The sequence below is a fragment of the Clinocottus analis genome, unplaced genomic scaffold (assembly GCF_023055335.1).
Source record: "Clinocottus analis isolate CAN_PGR_092001 unplaced genomic scaffold, fCliAna1.0.p SCAF_18, whole genome shotgun sequence".
Classification (NCBI taxonomy): Eukaryota; Metazoa; Chordata; class Actinopteri; order Perciformes; family Cottidae; genus Clinocottus; species Clinocottus analis.
The window spans coordinates 5,055,370-5,068,720 of record NW_027175909.1 but is presented as its reverse complement, the minus strand read 5'-3'; the positions used below and the strand labels follow the sequence as shown (position 1 = coordinate 5,068,720).

The 13,351-nt window shown below is 41.6% G+C and overlaps 3 protein-coding genes and 1 non-coding gene across 4 annotated transcripts; all 4 read right to left on the bottom strand.

Moving 5' to 3' along the window:
* Positions 1-164: 164 nt before the first annotated feature.
* Positions 165-3,112, bottom strand: rgs9bp (regulator of G protein signaling 9 binding protein). The gene is made up of 3 exons (XM_068582415.1): positions 3,017-3,112; positions 1,341-1,647; positions 165-541 (listed from the first exon to the last, which is right to left on the bottom strand). Exons 1-3 carry the CDS (start codon positions 3,110-3,112, stop codon positions 165-167), a joined length of 780 nt encoding a protein of 259 aa, XP_068438516.1.
* Positions 3,113-4,232: 1,120 nt separating this feature from the next.
* zgc:56231 (uncharacterized protein LOC406257 homolog) lies at positions 4,233-9,447 on the bottom strand. Its single transcript, XM_068582236.1, has 18 exons — positions 9,355-9,447; positions 9,111-9,206; positions 8,908-9,027; positions 8,671-8,809; positions 8,406-8,590; positions 8,198-8,291; positions 7,858-8,034; positions 7,648-7,759; positions 7,512-7,574; positions 6,950-7,096; positions 6,612-6,777; positions 6,354-6,530; positions 5,693-5,832; positions 5,441-5,606; positions 5,107-5,230; positions 4,790-4,860; positions 4,571-4,690; positions 4,233-4,448 (listed from the first exon to the last, which is right to left on the bottom strand). The coding sequence occupies exons 1-18, from the start codon at positions 9,445-9,447 to the stop codon at positions 4,233-4,235; spliced, it is 2,406 nt and encodes an 801-aa protein (XP_068438337.1).
* Positions 9,448-10,648: 1,201 nt separating this feature from the next.
* rps20 (ribosomal protein S20) lies at positions 10,649-12,725 on the bottom strand. Its single transcript, XM_068581873.1, has 4 exons — positions 12,589-12,725; positions 11,454-11,553; positions 11,196-11,269; positions 10,649-10,868 (listed from the first exon to the last, which is right to left on the bottom strand). The coding sequence occupies exons 1-4, from the start codon at positions 12,589-12,591 to the stop codon at positions 10,686-10,688; spliced, it is 360 nt and encodes a 119-aa protein (XP_068437974.1). The 5' UTR covers positions 12,592-12,725; the 3' UTR covers positions 10,649-10,685.
* LOC137789141 (small nucleolar RNA U54) lies at positions 11,341-11,406 on the bottom strand. The gene has a single exon (XR_011077808.1). It is a non-coding gene; the product is annotated as a small nucleolar RNA U54 (small nucleolar RNA).
* Positions 12,726-13,351: the final 626 nt, after the last annotated feature.

Sequence of the window (13,351 nt, the reverse complement as noted above, 5' to 3'; positions counted from 1 at the left end):
TCCAGATTTATTGCAAATCTTTGCCGCTATTACAAAATGTAACTTGTCCTTGAAGTATGGAAAGAGAAAACCACTGTGCTTGCAATAGTTATTTCTGTCAGTGTTACTGAGCATTACTGGGATTCTTAAAGAAACACAATAACTTGAGTGTAATAAGGTTTCGCTCATGACAAGAAGACAATACAGACAGATAAAGTGGCTGACACCAAAACAACAGCAAACATCAATAAGAGCACAAAGATTTGACTGCGCTGGCATAGAGGCTGTTGTCCAGGCTGCTCCTCATCGACGGAGAGCAGTGCCAGGGAGGCGCTGTCGGTGCTGCTGAGCGGGTCTGCGTACTGTGGCCCATGGGGCTCCACCATCCAGCGCATCACGTTGACCTTCATCTCCATGTCATCGATCATCTTGTCAATTTGGCTGATCTCCTGCTCCAGGGTGTGGTGCTCCTGGCTCTCGATCCCAGGAGGGAGGGCTGGGCTCTGAGCTTGGTCCAAGTCTGGCAGACTGAGGGCCCGGGCCGCCACCTCGCTGCCTCCTCCTGCATTGGCAAAATGAAACTTTTTATCCGGTCTAACATGATTTAACATATTCTAATGCAGCCTGCAACACTCCTGCATTATATTTTCACCCCCACAACGGTTATAATGCTCAAGTGTTTCTATGATTCATATCAGTGACGGTATGCTGAAGCAGTGGCTCTCAACCTTTTTGCATTGCGACACACCACTTTGTTTAGTTTCAACAGCTGGCACAAAGGCATCGTCTGATGTGCTCCAGGCACTGTGGGTGTTTTGTGCGATCCGTGACTTTATCTTCCTCCGACCCACTGGAAACCACTCCCCCCATCACAAACACTCAATAAAGCCTATTCTGGGACAAATACTATCACTGGTCTAGGCGATAGGAAGTGAAAGAAAGTGTTTAATTCTCTATATGGTCTTTTTTTGGGCTCCACAACCATCTGGCGACCCCTTTCAATTGTTATGACATAATTGGGAGTTCCAACCTCGAGGTTGTGAACCACTTGGCTAAATAACAGAGACGCGTTGCTGTATAATGCGATAAGTTACAACAACACAACGTACATCCTCCAAAATGGCCATCGACACCTCTCTAAAAACAGAAGACTGAAAAAGACCCTTCATGATGGTATTCATTTATCAGATTGCATTTTTTTTCTCAACAACATGTTATATATTATTTGTTGTATTACTTCCTAAATGTAGTCCCTGGCTAAATTGTGTTTTACAGGATTTACTTGATGTGCTTCCCTTGACTAATCTATTCCCTGAAGTACTGTTCTCATATACAATAAGAGCTGCGGGGCTATAATTTACCTTGTAGGCCAGTTTGCATCAGGCTATCAGTGTTGGCCAGAGAGAAGATTTCAGCCACGTTGAAAACTTTGCACATGTCAATATGGAGGAGCTCGAGGCTGGAAGAGAAGGCCACCCAGAGGAGCTCCATCTCCTTCCGCTGCCCCTCAGGCAGGCTCTTGTTTCGGAGATGTGAGGTCAGATGACTGCAGATGGACCCGGACAACGTTTGGGCCTTCTCTCGTGTTTGCCGCAACTCCTCCCTCAGCTGCAAACTGTCCGTGCACGCACCGACACATGAGGCCAGGTGCCGGTAACATGCCACCACCTGTGTGGAGAAAATAAAGATTTCATTGTGCCAATTGATACGCGAGCCTTGGGTGCAATTAGAGGAACCTGAAGCTGTGTGCCACACACCTCTGAATATGTTATATACTGTCCATGCTGGATATCTCAGAGAAGGGATTACTTCCTGATAACTCAGACCTGAAAACTGTCTGATACACAGGCTTTGGAGGCAAGAATCTGTTCCTTCCTCCTGAAACTCAAAGTTTATAACGGCAACATCCGATGTGCTCGATATCAATACGCAGCCGACTCAGGATACAGTAGACCACTAACTGTCCTCTCGTGAACACATTCATTTAGTTTTTAAGTTAAGAAATATGTCCTGCATGTGTTTAAAAGACAAGTAGACAAAATCAGTGCTTCATAAAGAAATTAAATACTGGCCTTTAAATTAGTAAAAAACAATATCCATTAGTTATCTGAAGCTGCTTGTAACAATAACGATGTAAAAGCAGTTCTGCTTTTATGATATAGATCATATCCTAACACTGTTTTATTAATAGGCATTAGCTTAGCCATGGAGGATTAGCAGGAGGAGTTTCAATGAAAAATATCACAATAATCTCCTTATCATTGATCTATTTCTAGATAAGCCAAAACAACCTTGTGCACTCAGAGCGTGGGAATACAACAATGACAACTACATATGCTGTATTCATTGGCATTTCTGCATTTCCATGCAGTATTTGTGCATAACTTAAACCTTAGTACTGTTCCACTTGTTCATTTAAAATATTTAATATAAGTTAAAGCTCAAAAGCTTAAAAAAAATTAAAACTGCATATCAAGCAAATAATCAGGGTGGAGCTAAAATTAGGTTTGTAGACTATCAAATACTTTTTTTTTCTCACTGTGCAAAAAATATTTCCAACACACAAGTTAACTACGATACAAAGCTATACTATCATCGTAAAGTATGGTTAAAACAACTGCATGCATGTCAATAACAGACTAAATGCAGGCATGGCTGTGGCATTATCCAACAAAGATATTGGTCACAAAGACGCAGTGGACCAAGAAATTCTTTTCAGTCAGAGTGCTTTTTTAGCCACAGGCGGAAAAAAGGATACTTGGATGTCTTGTGTAAATTTAGTCTGTGAAATATGAATATACCTATAATATAAAAGCAATAGTAAAGATCAAATAATTGCTGATGACAAAAATAACTTTTTTTAACAAAATGCTGTGTAAAAAAATACTTGTATCAACCTCGTCGGTGACATTTATTCAAGTTGAAGCCTAAAATACATTCCACACTTGACTATAATACATGCGATGTCAGAATTACACAATATTTCCTAAATAGTCGTGGCATAAATAAGAAACGTTGAAAACTTGAAGCGGCTTACCTTAATCAAAGAATCCACCAGAGCCTTTCCGTCAGCCAAAGCCTCGTCTGTGCCAACTGTGCAATCATCGCCTACTTTGTTATTTACAAGTGGCATGAGGGTGACTTGTCCAGAGTCTCAGACTCTGCCACAGCAGGCAAGATTTTGGCCCAGCTGCCCGTCACTTCTCTGGCTGCCCCTGCTCCTCTTCCTCCCCTGGAAGATGCTTCATTCAGTTTCCGAGGGCTGAGGCGGACTCAGTCCCAGAGCCGCACGATGCATTGCAAACTTCCACTCCAATGACTAAATTGCAAATACGGGAGCTAAACATGCTTTTGGGGATAAAAAGAATAACTCACAAAAAGCCAGAAGTGTGAACGACGAAGTAATGATGAAAAAAGTGTAATTAACTGATGCAACTCCTCAGCAAGGTGCTAATCCTGTGATTGACCCCTTTGCACTGACGCAGGCCAAGACGAACAGCTAATCTCATTAACTATCACTGAGGCCAGAGAGATAGAAGAGCAGCTGGCTGTCTCTCCCACAATGGCCCTTTCACTAACAGAGGAGGCTGCACTCCGTTACCTCATTCACTCTACTGTAAAGGTCAATATACTACACAACCTTTTTTTAATGGCATGATGTATGCATGGCATATTCGTCATGCTTCTTATATTACATTGGTTAAGAATGAAAGGATCTTAGTGGCTGCGTGCAAAGATAGACCAATAAGAAAATTCAATATTGATGCACTTAAGGAATTAAACATTGTGTATGGTTTCCTTTGTCCCATCGGGGTCTTTTGTCATTAACTTTTCCTCAGGCTCTCGATAATGGATGGCCTGGTTTGACCAGGTTGATTTAAGGTTCAGTGTGTTCAAAGCATGAATTCCCTGGCGTGACGGCTCTATAGAAGTGTGCATAGGCACATATTCTGTGTGTGTACAGCACACGCAAAATCTAAATGCATCCATGAAATGATACGAATGAAGTTTTAAAGTAGAGTCATTTAAAAATTAAGAATTGATACTGGAAATGATCAATATAAATGACTTCACACCTAGAAGTTTAAGCAATTTAATTAGAATAAAAAACAATTATAAAACACACTACACATGAATACAATAAATGAGTCACACTTGCAGTTTAATTTCTTGTTAGCTTAAAACTGTCCATAAAGTTGTTAAAAACAAAAACATCCAGACAAAAACAATCTCTCCTTTTGTCCGGATGCTCTTTAGTTGTTTGCAGTCTTAACCGTGTTCCTGAGCGTTCGCCCAGGTGTACCCTTTCGTGGAGAATTCACCGCTTCCTTGATGTTGGCGAGCAGGCCGCGCTTGATTTTGGGCTTCACAGGAGACTTCTGGGAGAGTGTGGCAAGTTCTGACTTCAGTGAGGCAATCTCCCGGTCCTTTTCAATGCTCTGCTGTAAGAGGTCGTCCATAGATTTTGACTTGTGGAAAAAAATATAATAATTTTCATACAGGTGGGGTCATTATCCAGTTAAACGGCTCAAATTGTATGATTTATTGAAGCCATTACAAGCACAATTTGTCCCATTTTGTATCATCTCACCTGATTGTCACATTTCTTCTGTAAAACCTCCACATCAGCCGATTTCTCCAGGAAGCCATCTCTGACATTGTGAAGCGTTTCACTGACGTCCATCAACCTTTGCTCTAGGGACAAAATCAACTGAGCCGAACATTAAATGTTAAACTGAGCAAGTGATCTCAGAACCAGACTCAGGCAAAGTTTGATTAAATTCCTGAATTCAAATTTTGCCCATTTTACCTGTTGTTTATCCTCACACATCTTCTCTACGGCAAGTTTTTCTTTGTACAGTCGCTTGCAGCGATCTTCCGCTGCGGGGAGGAAATGAGCAGAGTGACTTTTAAAGCTCAATTAAAAACAGACTGAGAAGAATATATCAATATAAATACTGAATAGCACCAAATTCAAAAAGATGGAAAAAAGCAAAAAAACATCTTAAACTTTCATGGTGCTGCTCTTAAACCACTTCCATTTAAAACAAAGTTGTCCACATTCATCCGAGATGACATTTCCTGAAAGCGGAAGGAAGATGCTAAGATGTGTGTATGGATGATAACCTCTTGCTTCTGTCTCATTGGATGGTTGTGTCTGGCACGACTGGTCCACTGTGGGAACTGCACACAATTCCAGTCCAATACTGTGAGGCAAGGTGTCCAACTCCGACACTTTACGTTTCAGGGCCTACACACACAGAGAGAGACGGATGTTAAGTTTTGATGACAAACCAAAATTTGACCGCTTGGTTTACTAGCTTAATTCTCAATTTAGCTGTTCACTATTCAATATATAGCAGTGGGGATTTCAACAATGTATTATTGCAGTACATTTCAGTGGGACATAACAAAACCCAGTCAAACTTTTCTTTGTAAAAAGGTTTCTTAAATGACATACCTCCACTGTCTCCTGGACAGCAATGAACTCCTCCAGAGGTACATAGTCATCCTCCAGATTGTTCATAGCACACTGGTATGCATGCTCTTTGATAGCATCCTTGTACATCTCAAAAGTGTTCTCCAGCTTTTCTTGGTAGCTCTCCTTCTGCTCCTCGATCTGTTGACTAAAAACGGTAAAAGCAAAAATCATTGAAATTTGTAACAAAGGTTTCCTCGGAGACGCACTCACACTAAATAAAAAGTGAGCTACATGCGGAGCTCTTCACTCTCCATGAGCTGCTGTAACATGGCATCTCCCATTTCCTTCCGAATCTCCATTTCCTGAACCAGGTTTCTTCGTCGCTCGGCCAGGAGTTTGGTTCGGAGGCTTTCAATCATATTCACCATCTCCTAGTTGAGTGAAAGTTAAAACCATCATGGGGATAAATTTGGTCTGCACGGTGAATCCAAGAATGAGTTCAGTGAAATATTCCCCAACGACTGCGTTTGAGCAATGCAGTGCTGTGAACTAAATGCTAACGTCAACATGTTTTCAGTGACAATGCCAACATGCAGATATTCAGCAGGTGACATTCCCAGTCTTAATTGAGCATGTTAGCTTGCTAATGTTGCGCCGAGTTGAGATATTTATATACGGGAGAGGTTTCCCTTCAGGGCCTTCTACCAGAAAGGTTTTTTTTCAGCACAAACCATGACCTTTACTAGTAGGTTTGTTGCCGTGAAAAGAAGATTTCTGGAAAAACTGGCTTTGACATAACAGCCTAAAGGCAAACCACCCCAATGTGCAGAAATTAGTTAGACAGCAAAGTAAAACACATGGGGCTGATTCTAATACCAAAAACACAACTGGGGAACAGTTCATCTCTGGTACATTTTGAAACGAGGCCTGCGACATGGAGCAGCAGTTTTACATTCTGTGGCAGCAAAGACATGTTGGCCTCGTCTTCCTCATCCAGCAGCTCGTCCTCAGACAGGTCGCTCTCCAGGTCCTGGCTGTCGATCCTTCCGTTCCTCAGAGGCCTGCCATCACGGCCGACCAAGCATGGAGCCAAAGACTCTCGAGGCTTGTCTGGGATCACCTGCATCACCTACTGACAGCACAGGGAAGATCAGCGGCATTTAAAAAAAGATCCCGCTCACTCTCACATCATTACATACTCAAGATTAACCTGTTTGGCAACAGCAGAGAATTTCATAACATGGAGAGTCTCATCGTAGGTGGAAGCACACTGGTTGATGTTGACGATCATCGACGCCCTTCCTTTGCCGCAGAAGACGGCCTGGAAGAGCTTTGTGAGCTTACTCTCTCGAAAGGGTATGTTGCTGTTCTTCGATCTGGTAAACAGCACCGAAGAAGAAGACAAAAACGGAGGGCTTTAACAATGCAAAAGCACATGTTACGGGGTTTTAACCATGCAAAAACATCCACATTCTTTAGTCGCCGCTGCTTTGCTTCACTTGTCAAACAAGTATTAGTGGATGGTGACCCTTTAAGAACCAACTGTACCGGTCAGTCTGATTGTTGCGGAGGGCAGTGATGCACTTCCCCAGAATGAGCAGCGAGGTGTTTATGTTCCCTGCCTCCCGCAGCCTCTCCCCAAGCGTTTTAGTTTTGTTGCATCGTTCTGAGCCGGCCAGGTCACACAAAGAAAACCTGAGAAACACAAATAGTTATTGAGCTTGAGGGCTACTACAAATACTACTTCCAATCTGGTCCGAAGCAGTAAGGCTTCCATTAAATTATTTTTCACGGTCATGTCTGATGTTTATTCTAACCTCTTCGGAGACATTTTAGGTTTAAATCGTCTGCTTTCTTTCACCGTGTGCCACACTTGGCCACCACGTTTTTTTCCATAATTCTCCTTTAAGCATGATTCAAATTTCCACTACATGCAGGTAAGCTTATATTTTCAGGCAGGTAAGCTTATATTTTCACTGTATTTATTGTGGGTGGATGAATCTACAATTCCTCAGAATGTAAAATGCTACTTTAACAAATGCAGGCACACAGACATCAAAACCACATAAGCGTCGCTTGAATATTCATAATATCTCTGACAGATACATACTCAGAGATCTTTTCAACTGTACTGCCATCGATCTTCAGTAACTTCATGGTAAATATGCTGTGGCTGTAAGGAAAATAGGTTGAGTTTTGAAAACAGAAAATGGCACCAAGCACAGAGACGATGAAACACAGTTTGCCTTCTGCTCGAGGACTGGTTCATCTTTGTGGCTGCAGCACTTCTGTTTTTGTTTCCAAAATGGAGCAGTTTGGAGGCTTCTCCCAGGGTCTGGATGTTAATCCACCTGAGATCTAAAATCATTTCAATTCAGTTACAAGCCTCAAGCAACATGAAGACTACTGACCTTTATTTCTACCAACTTGAGAACACCGGATGAAGTCCCGCTCACCTTTAACATAAGCATTTCCAGCACCATCGTCGCACACTCGAAGAGCAGCGCGTCTCTTGGACTTGGAGCACAAAGGGGGCTGAAGCAAATCGCGCACACACTCATTGTAGATTTCAAAGAACGCAACCCATAAGGCAAACTGGCTGCTGCCTGCTTCGGTTGGGTCACTTGCAAACACTAAAGAAGGAGATGAATTCAGAGAGTGAAACAGAAACAAGTATTATACAGAATGACATTTTGAGCACCTCATTCGAGTCCACACTGGGACTACTTCAAACGTAAAACATTTTTTACAATGCAAGACAATGAATGTTCTTTGTGAATAATTTATGAGCACTACCGGTCTGATCGAAGGACAAAGGGGAGGAAGAGAAACGGGTGGAGGGAGAAGACAAGGACTCTAAACAACCACTGGCTGGGAGAGGATCACAATCCTGGATGGGAGCAAAGAAATGGAGAGCATTGTGGTCTTATCAATTGTGAAAATTCCTAGCAATATTTCTGGCGATGCCTTAAAAATAAAAAATAAAAATACTAATTTCCCTCACATCTTTGACAGAGGCAAAAATGGCAGCCTTAGCACTTCTCTCCTGCTGGACTTGGTCCGGTTCAAGATGCTGTGCACCATTCCTGAGGTGAGGCTTCAGGTCCATCCCCTCATACAGACGGCCCCTGATGTAGTTGAAGGTGGCGTCCAGCAATCGAGGGAGGATGCCCGGCTCTTTTGGAGTCCCTAAAACATTTCACAACATACTTAAGACCGACAGAGCAACTTCTACGCTCATTTAGATGCTGTTGAGCTTCCATCTTTACCTTGGATTGTGTAGGTTTTCCCTGCGTTGGTAACACCATAGCTAAATATCAGTGCATTCTTCCCTTCCAAGAAATCCAACATTTGGCTTTTGACAGTGTCCTCAAAAAGCTCAGACTGTGTCCTCTCTTCTCCAAAAACCTAAAAGCCAACAGAAAGACTTAAAATAGCAGAAAGCTTGCTCACAGTATATTTCAGGCAGATATGAGTGCAGTACTACAATTTCCAATGCTGCAGACCTGTGTGAAGGAGAATTTGTGGAGTGACATGCCGATGCCCTTCTCACTGCTCTTCATGGTGGCAGAACCCTTTGGTGCTTTCAGTGTCACAGTCTGGTTGTTCTCAATCACGACACAACCCTGAGGAAAAAACACCAGTTCATACGGTTGCGTCTAAACAATGGCTTGTGTGCAGCATGCGCTCATAGAAGTTGTGTTTGTACCTGATCCTCCCCGTCAGAGAGTTCCTCTCTGGAGAAGGACCTCACTCTGAGGTACACGCACATGGTCTGCTGCTCAGCACCACCTGGCAGCTCAGTCTAAAACACAAAGAAGACAAACCAGACTGAGGTCTTCTGGCTTAGGGACAGGCATCCCGACAGCTCAGAGATGCTAAAACCCATCAGTACAACATACAACTGAATTTTGAGCATTGGTACTGTTCGAATTAAAAACTGAAAAGGTTACCTGCTGGGATGAAGGGCTGGCATTACAAGTCAAGTCCACGTCAACAGGCTGCAGATTGATGCTGTCCTCAGCCGTCAAATTAACTGTACTCATCTTGATGCGAGGAAGCACCAACACTTCTATAGATTTATTGTATTGTTTTAGTATGTGCAGGAAACAAAGTTGGGATTAATGGAGATCTTACAGCCCCCGTGACTGAGAGAGATTTTGGCCTTAAGAACAATGTATTTCCCCTACATTTATGTCTGATGGCATTCCCCCACTGAGCATCCAGGAGCTGGTAGTTAGTTTTAATTAAAAGCAGGTGTGAAGTCAAGCAAATCAGCAGGACTGACCAACCAGCTCAGAACTCTACTTGAGCTTTACCAGGCTAAGTTTAACAGATCTATTAAATCAATGCATCAGGACCAATCTTTGAATATTCAGTTATAGAACAACTAAAAAGGAAATTCTTTATTAATTTAATACCAAAATAAGACCAAGTCTCGATTTCCATCAGTCACTCGAAGCTATGTTCCCAGACTGCTTGAGACATTTTGGATCAGAAAGCAGACATGGCTGAGTGTCACATCGTTAGTGTTATTAGTAACATCTGTGCTGCACCCTATACAAGTCCTGCTGTGAGAAAGGACTGTTCCATAGACTCACAGGCTTGTATGGCAGTGCTTCTCAACCTCTTTTCAGTGATGTAACCCAAATGTTTTTTCCTAAGGTTTGCAAAGAAGCAAAATGGAAAGTAAAATCAAATAAAAGCTTTAAAAAGCAGTGTTAAATTAGCCTTTCATTGTTATAATGCAAGCCTGTATGCATCTATAGTTCATTGACTCTGTGGTCACCAAATGACAGGATTTTTCTGTACAAAGCCAACCTCACATACTCCGATAAATGAAAACCAAAACAACCTTTTACCTGTCAGGATCAGCTAGAAACAGCCCTGTCGATTAAATTGAAATACCATGTCAAGTAAAATGACTGGCGCCAATAGTAATGACTGAACAGTCATTTGAATAATACTTACTAATCCTGCTTTTAAGTGGTGACTCATACGGCCATGAGACACTTTTAAAAACTGGTTCAACTGCTCCAGAGTCAACATTTAAGTTTTAGATTACTTTGCTTTAGTTATCACTTGTAAATGATGTCCCTTTCGTTGCTTTCTTTAACACCAATTACTGAGAGACAAGCACTGCACTATCACAAGACCAATCATGGTATATTAATGACCTGTAAACCAGCCTTTTATTCTTTTACACTTAAGAATCTCTGCATCAGACAACACTCACAACACATCAGATTCCTTGTTCATGTCTTTATTGAATGATTTGCGTTGTTTATGCGTCGGCGATGGTAACTTCAACCTCTACACCGGGTTCGATGCTGATGGAGGTGATCTGCTTGACGATTTCAGATGGGCTGTGCAGATCAATCAGGCGCTTGTGGATCCTCATCTGGAAGCGATCCCAGGTTTTGGATCCTTCACCACAGGGAGTTTTCCTGGTGGTGATGCGCAGAGTCTGGAAGGGGCAGAATTATTTTCTTTTAGTTTGACCAATAAAGAATCCCACGTCAAAAACTAATATGCCAGGTTTTTTCACCAATTTCTGGACATCAAACATTACTAGAACCAGCTTCAGAAAAAGCTCTCAGTGCAATGCAATTTTTTAATGTTGCCAGAACTGTAGTCAGACTATTACAAAGCCACGGTCACTTAAAATCAATTGACTGATATGTACGAGCTGATAAAATTATACAATTTATCCTGTGGCCATTGGCTTTTGAGAAAGTTTTCCCATAAATGTATTCAGTTAAAAAGAAAGAATCTAACTTGTGTTCTTCAGTACCTTGGTTGGCATGCGGACAGGTCCCTTCACCTTCAGGCTCTTCTCCTTAGCGCCACGGATCAAGTCTGCGCAGACTGAGGATTACAAGCAGACAACTTTTAAGAACACATTCAACCAGCAATTACTTAATAAAATACTTAAAAAGCCAGTGCTCAGAATAGCGTATATCCAGTCTTCATTGTTTATCAGATGGAAATTGTCCTCATCGCAGACATCCACATTTCAGTCACAACATTATGCCACTTTGAGTTTATTTACCTTTCTCCAGAGATTTGACATTGCGGCTGGTGAGGGTGATGCGAATGCGGTGAATGGCGACCTCGGTCTCAACAGGTGCCTTGCCAGTGTCCTTGAAAGCCTGTATGTGTGGAAAAAGTCATCAAAATGCAGGCCCTGACATTGAAATTACATTTGGATTTTATATTGCACTGGTACTGCAGTACAGTACATGTTTGTGAGCAGGGATGTACTGAAGGATTTGGCACAGTTAAGGACATTTTCTCTAGTATTACACAGTAACAGCCCCATCTTCGCTTACATAGCCGAGAACGGTGTATAGTTTCTTACAAGAAAACTACACATCAATAATCTAAAGTTAACTCTGCACTGCTGTTAAAAGGGCAATTTATGGAAAGCATCGAACTGAAAATAAGATGGGAATTGTATTAATTCTTCCAATGGTTTGGACGTCCGACACGCTAGAGATTTACGGGCAGCACCTGAACGCAGCACTCGCTATCGAACGTTAGCACGTGGAGCTCAAATATTTAAGTTCACCTATGCTTCACAAGAAAAAAAAGCGTATTCATGTAATTAACGATGACTGAGTTTAAATGATGAATACATTCGCACGTCAGTTTCTCCGCAACCTGTCAAATGAGCTTTAAATGGCGTCAGCTAATGTTGGACGGATGATAGTTTCAGAATTAAAGCAAATTATGACGAAAACACATTGGAAATAGTTTCATGTCTACCGTCCCTTTCCACGATAAATTGTAACAGCTGCAAATAAAGTTCGCCCGATTAACTTTCAGAATTACAGTTACAGAAGGCACAAAGGGAGCAAGATAGATCATGTAATAGCTTTAATTTCAAGCAAAGACTGTCTTAAAGTATGCCGAATTATAGAGTGTTTCTAAGACAGTCTGGAAGTGTGAAGCGCATTAACTGAAAGGTTTAAAACTTTTTTCTAATGCAAAGTATTATTTAATAGTCCAGTTTTTGAATGACTCATGGCGGGAGACCTATGCTACTCCACGACACGAGCTGTCGGTGCTATCATTAGCCAAAAGAGGTAGCAGACGTTTCCACGACCTAGTTGAACTATTGATTTACTAAACCACCACAAACTTAAACTTCGTACGAAAGTGACGGTTATTCAAACATCACATACCATTTCAATGATCCCTGACCGACTTATTCGGGAGAAATTCAAGCGAACAGCGGTGAGCCAGGAATAACAGCTACCAACGTGGTTAGCTGATCAGAAAGAGAGGGAGAAAAGGGTAGTTTCCTGGCTTATGTACTCTTCATCCGGGTCTCTGTTACTTCTTCTTTAGTGTTTAGACCTTTTACCTCAACAGCGACATCTAGTGGCGACACTCATCAATCCAAAAACATGACAGACGCCTGACAAAAATTTAAACAAAAATAAATGTGAATCTATATGTAATAGATCACATGAATATAGGCATATTTGCAAAGATGTATTCAAATCACTCAAATGAGATGGAAAGTTCATATTGTTAGCTTATTCTATTTATGATGGTAATTATATGACCACATCTGGTACACATCTTTATAATATTCAGAATTAATTTGAAAGCCAATGAAGAATACGGAGATGCTAGTATAAAGTGACCATCTTGGGGAGTAAAGTGTAACTGTACAACCCGCTCCATTAGGGTGGTGTTAAGGTAGACGGGTAGACACGATAACATACTATAACATCTGGCAAAGATTTCTAAAAAATAAAACGAATATACTAACACGAGTACTTAACGGGAACTACATTATATAAAACATGTATGGAAAACAATAATATTCAGGAATAATTTCCCTATTCTTACAATTGAGTGTGTGTTGTGTGATTTCCCACGTGTGACAGCTGAGTGCGGAGAGAACGGGTTTTATTTTGAAAGACAAAAGCGGAAGTC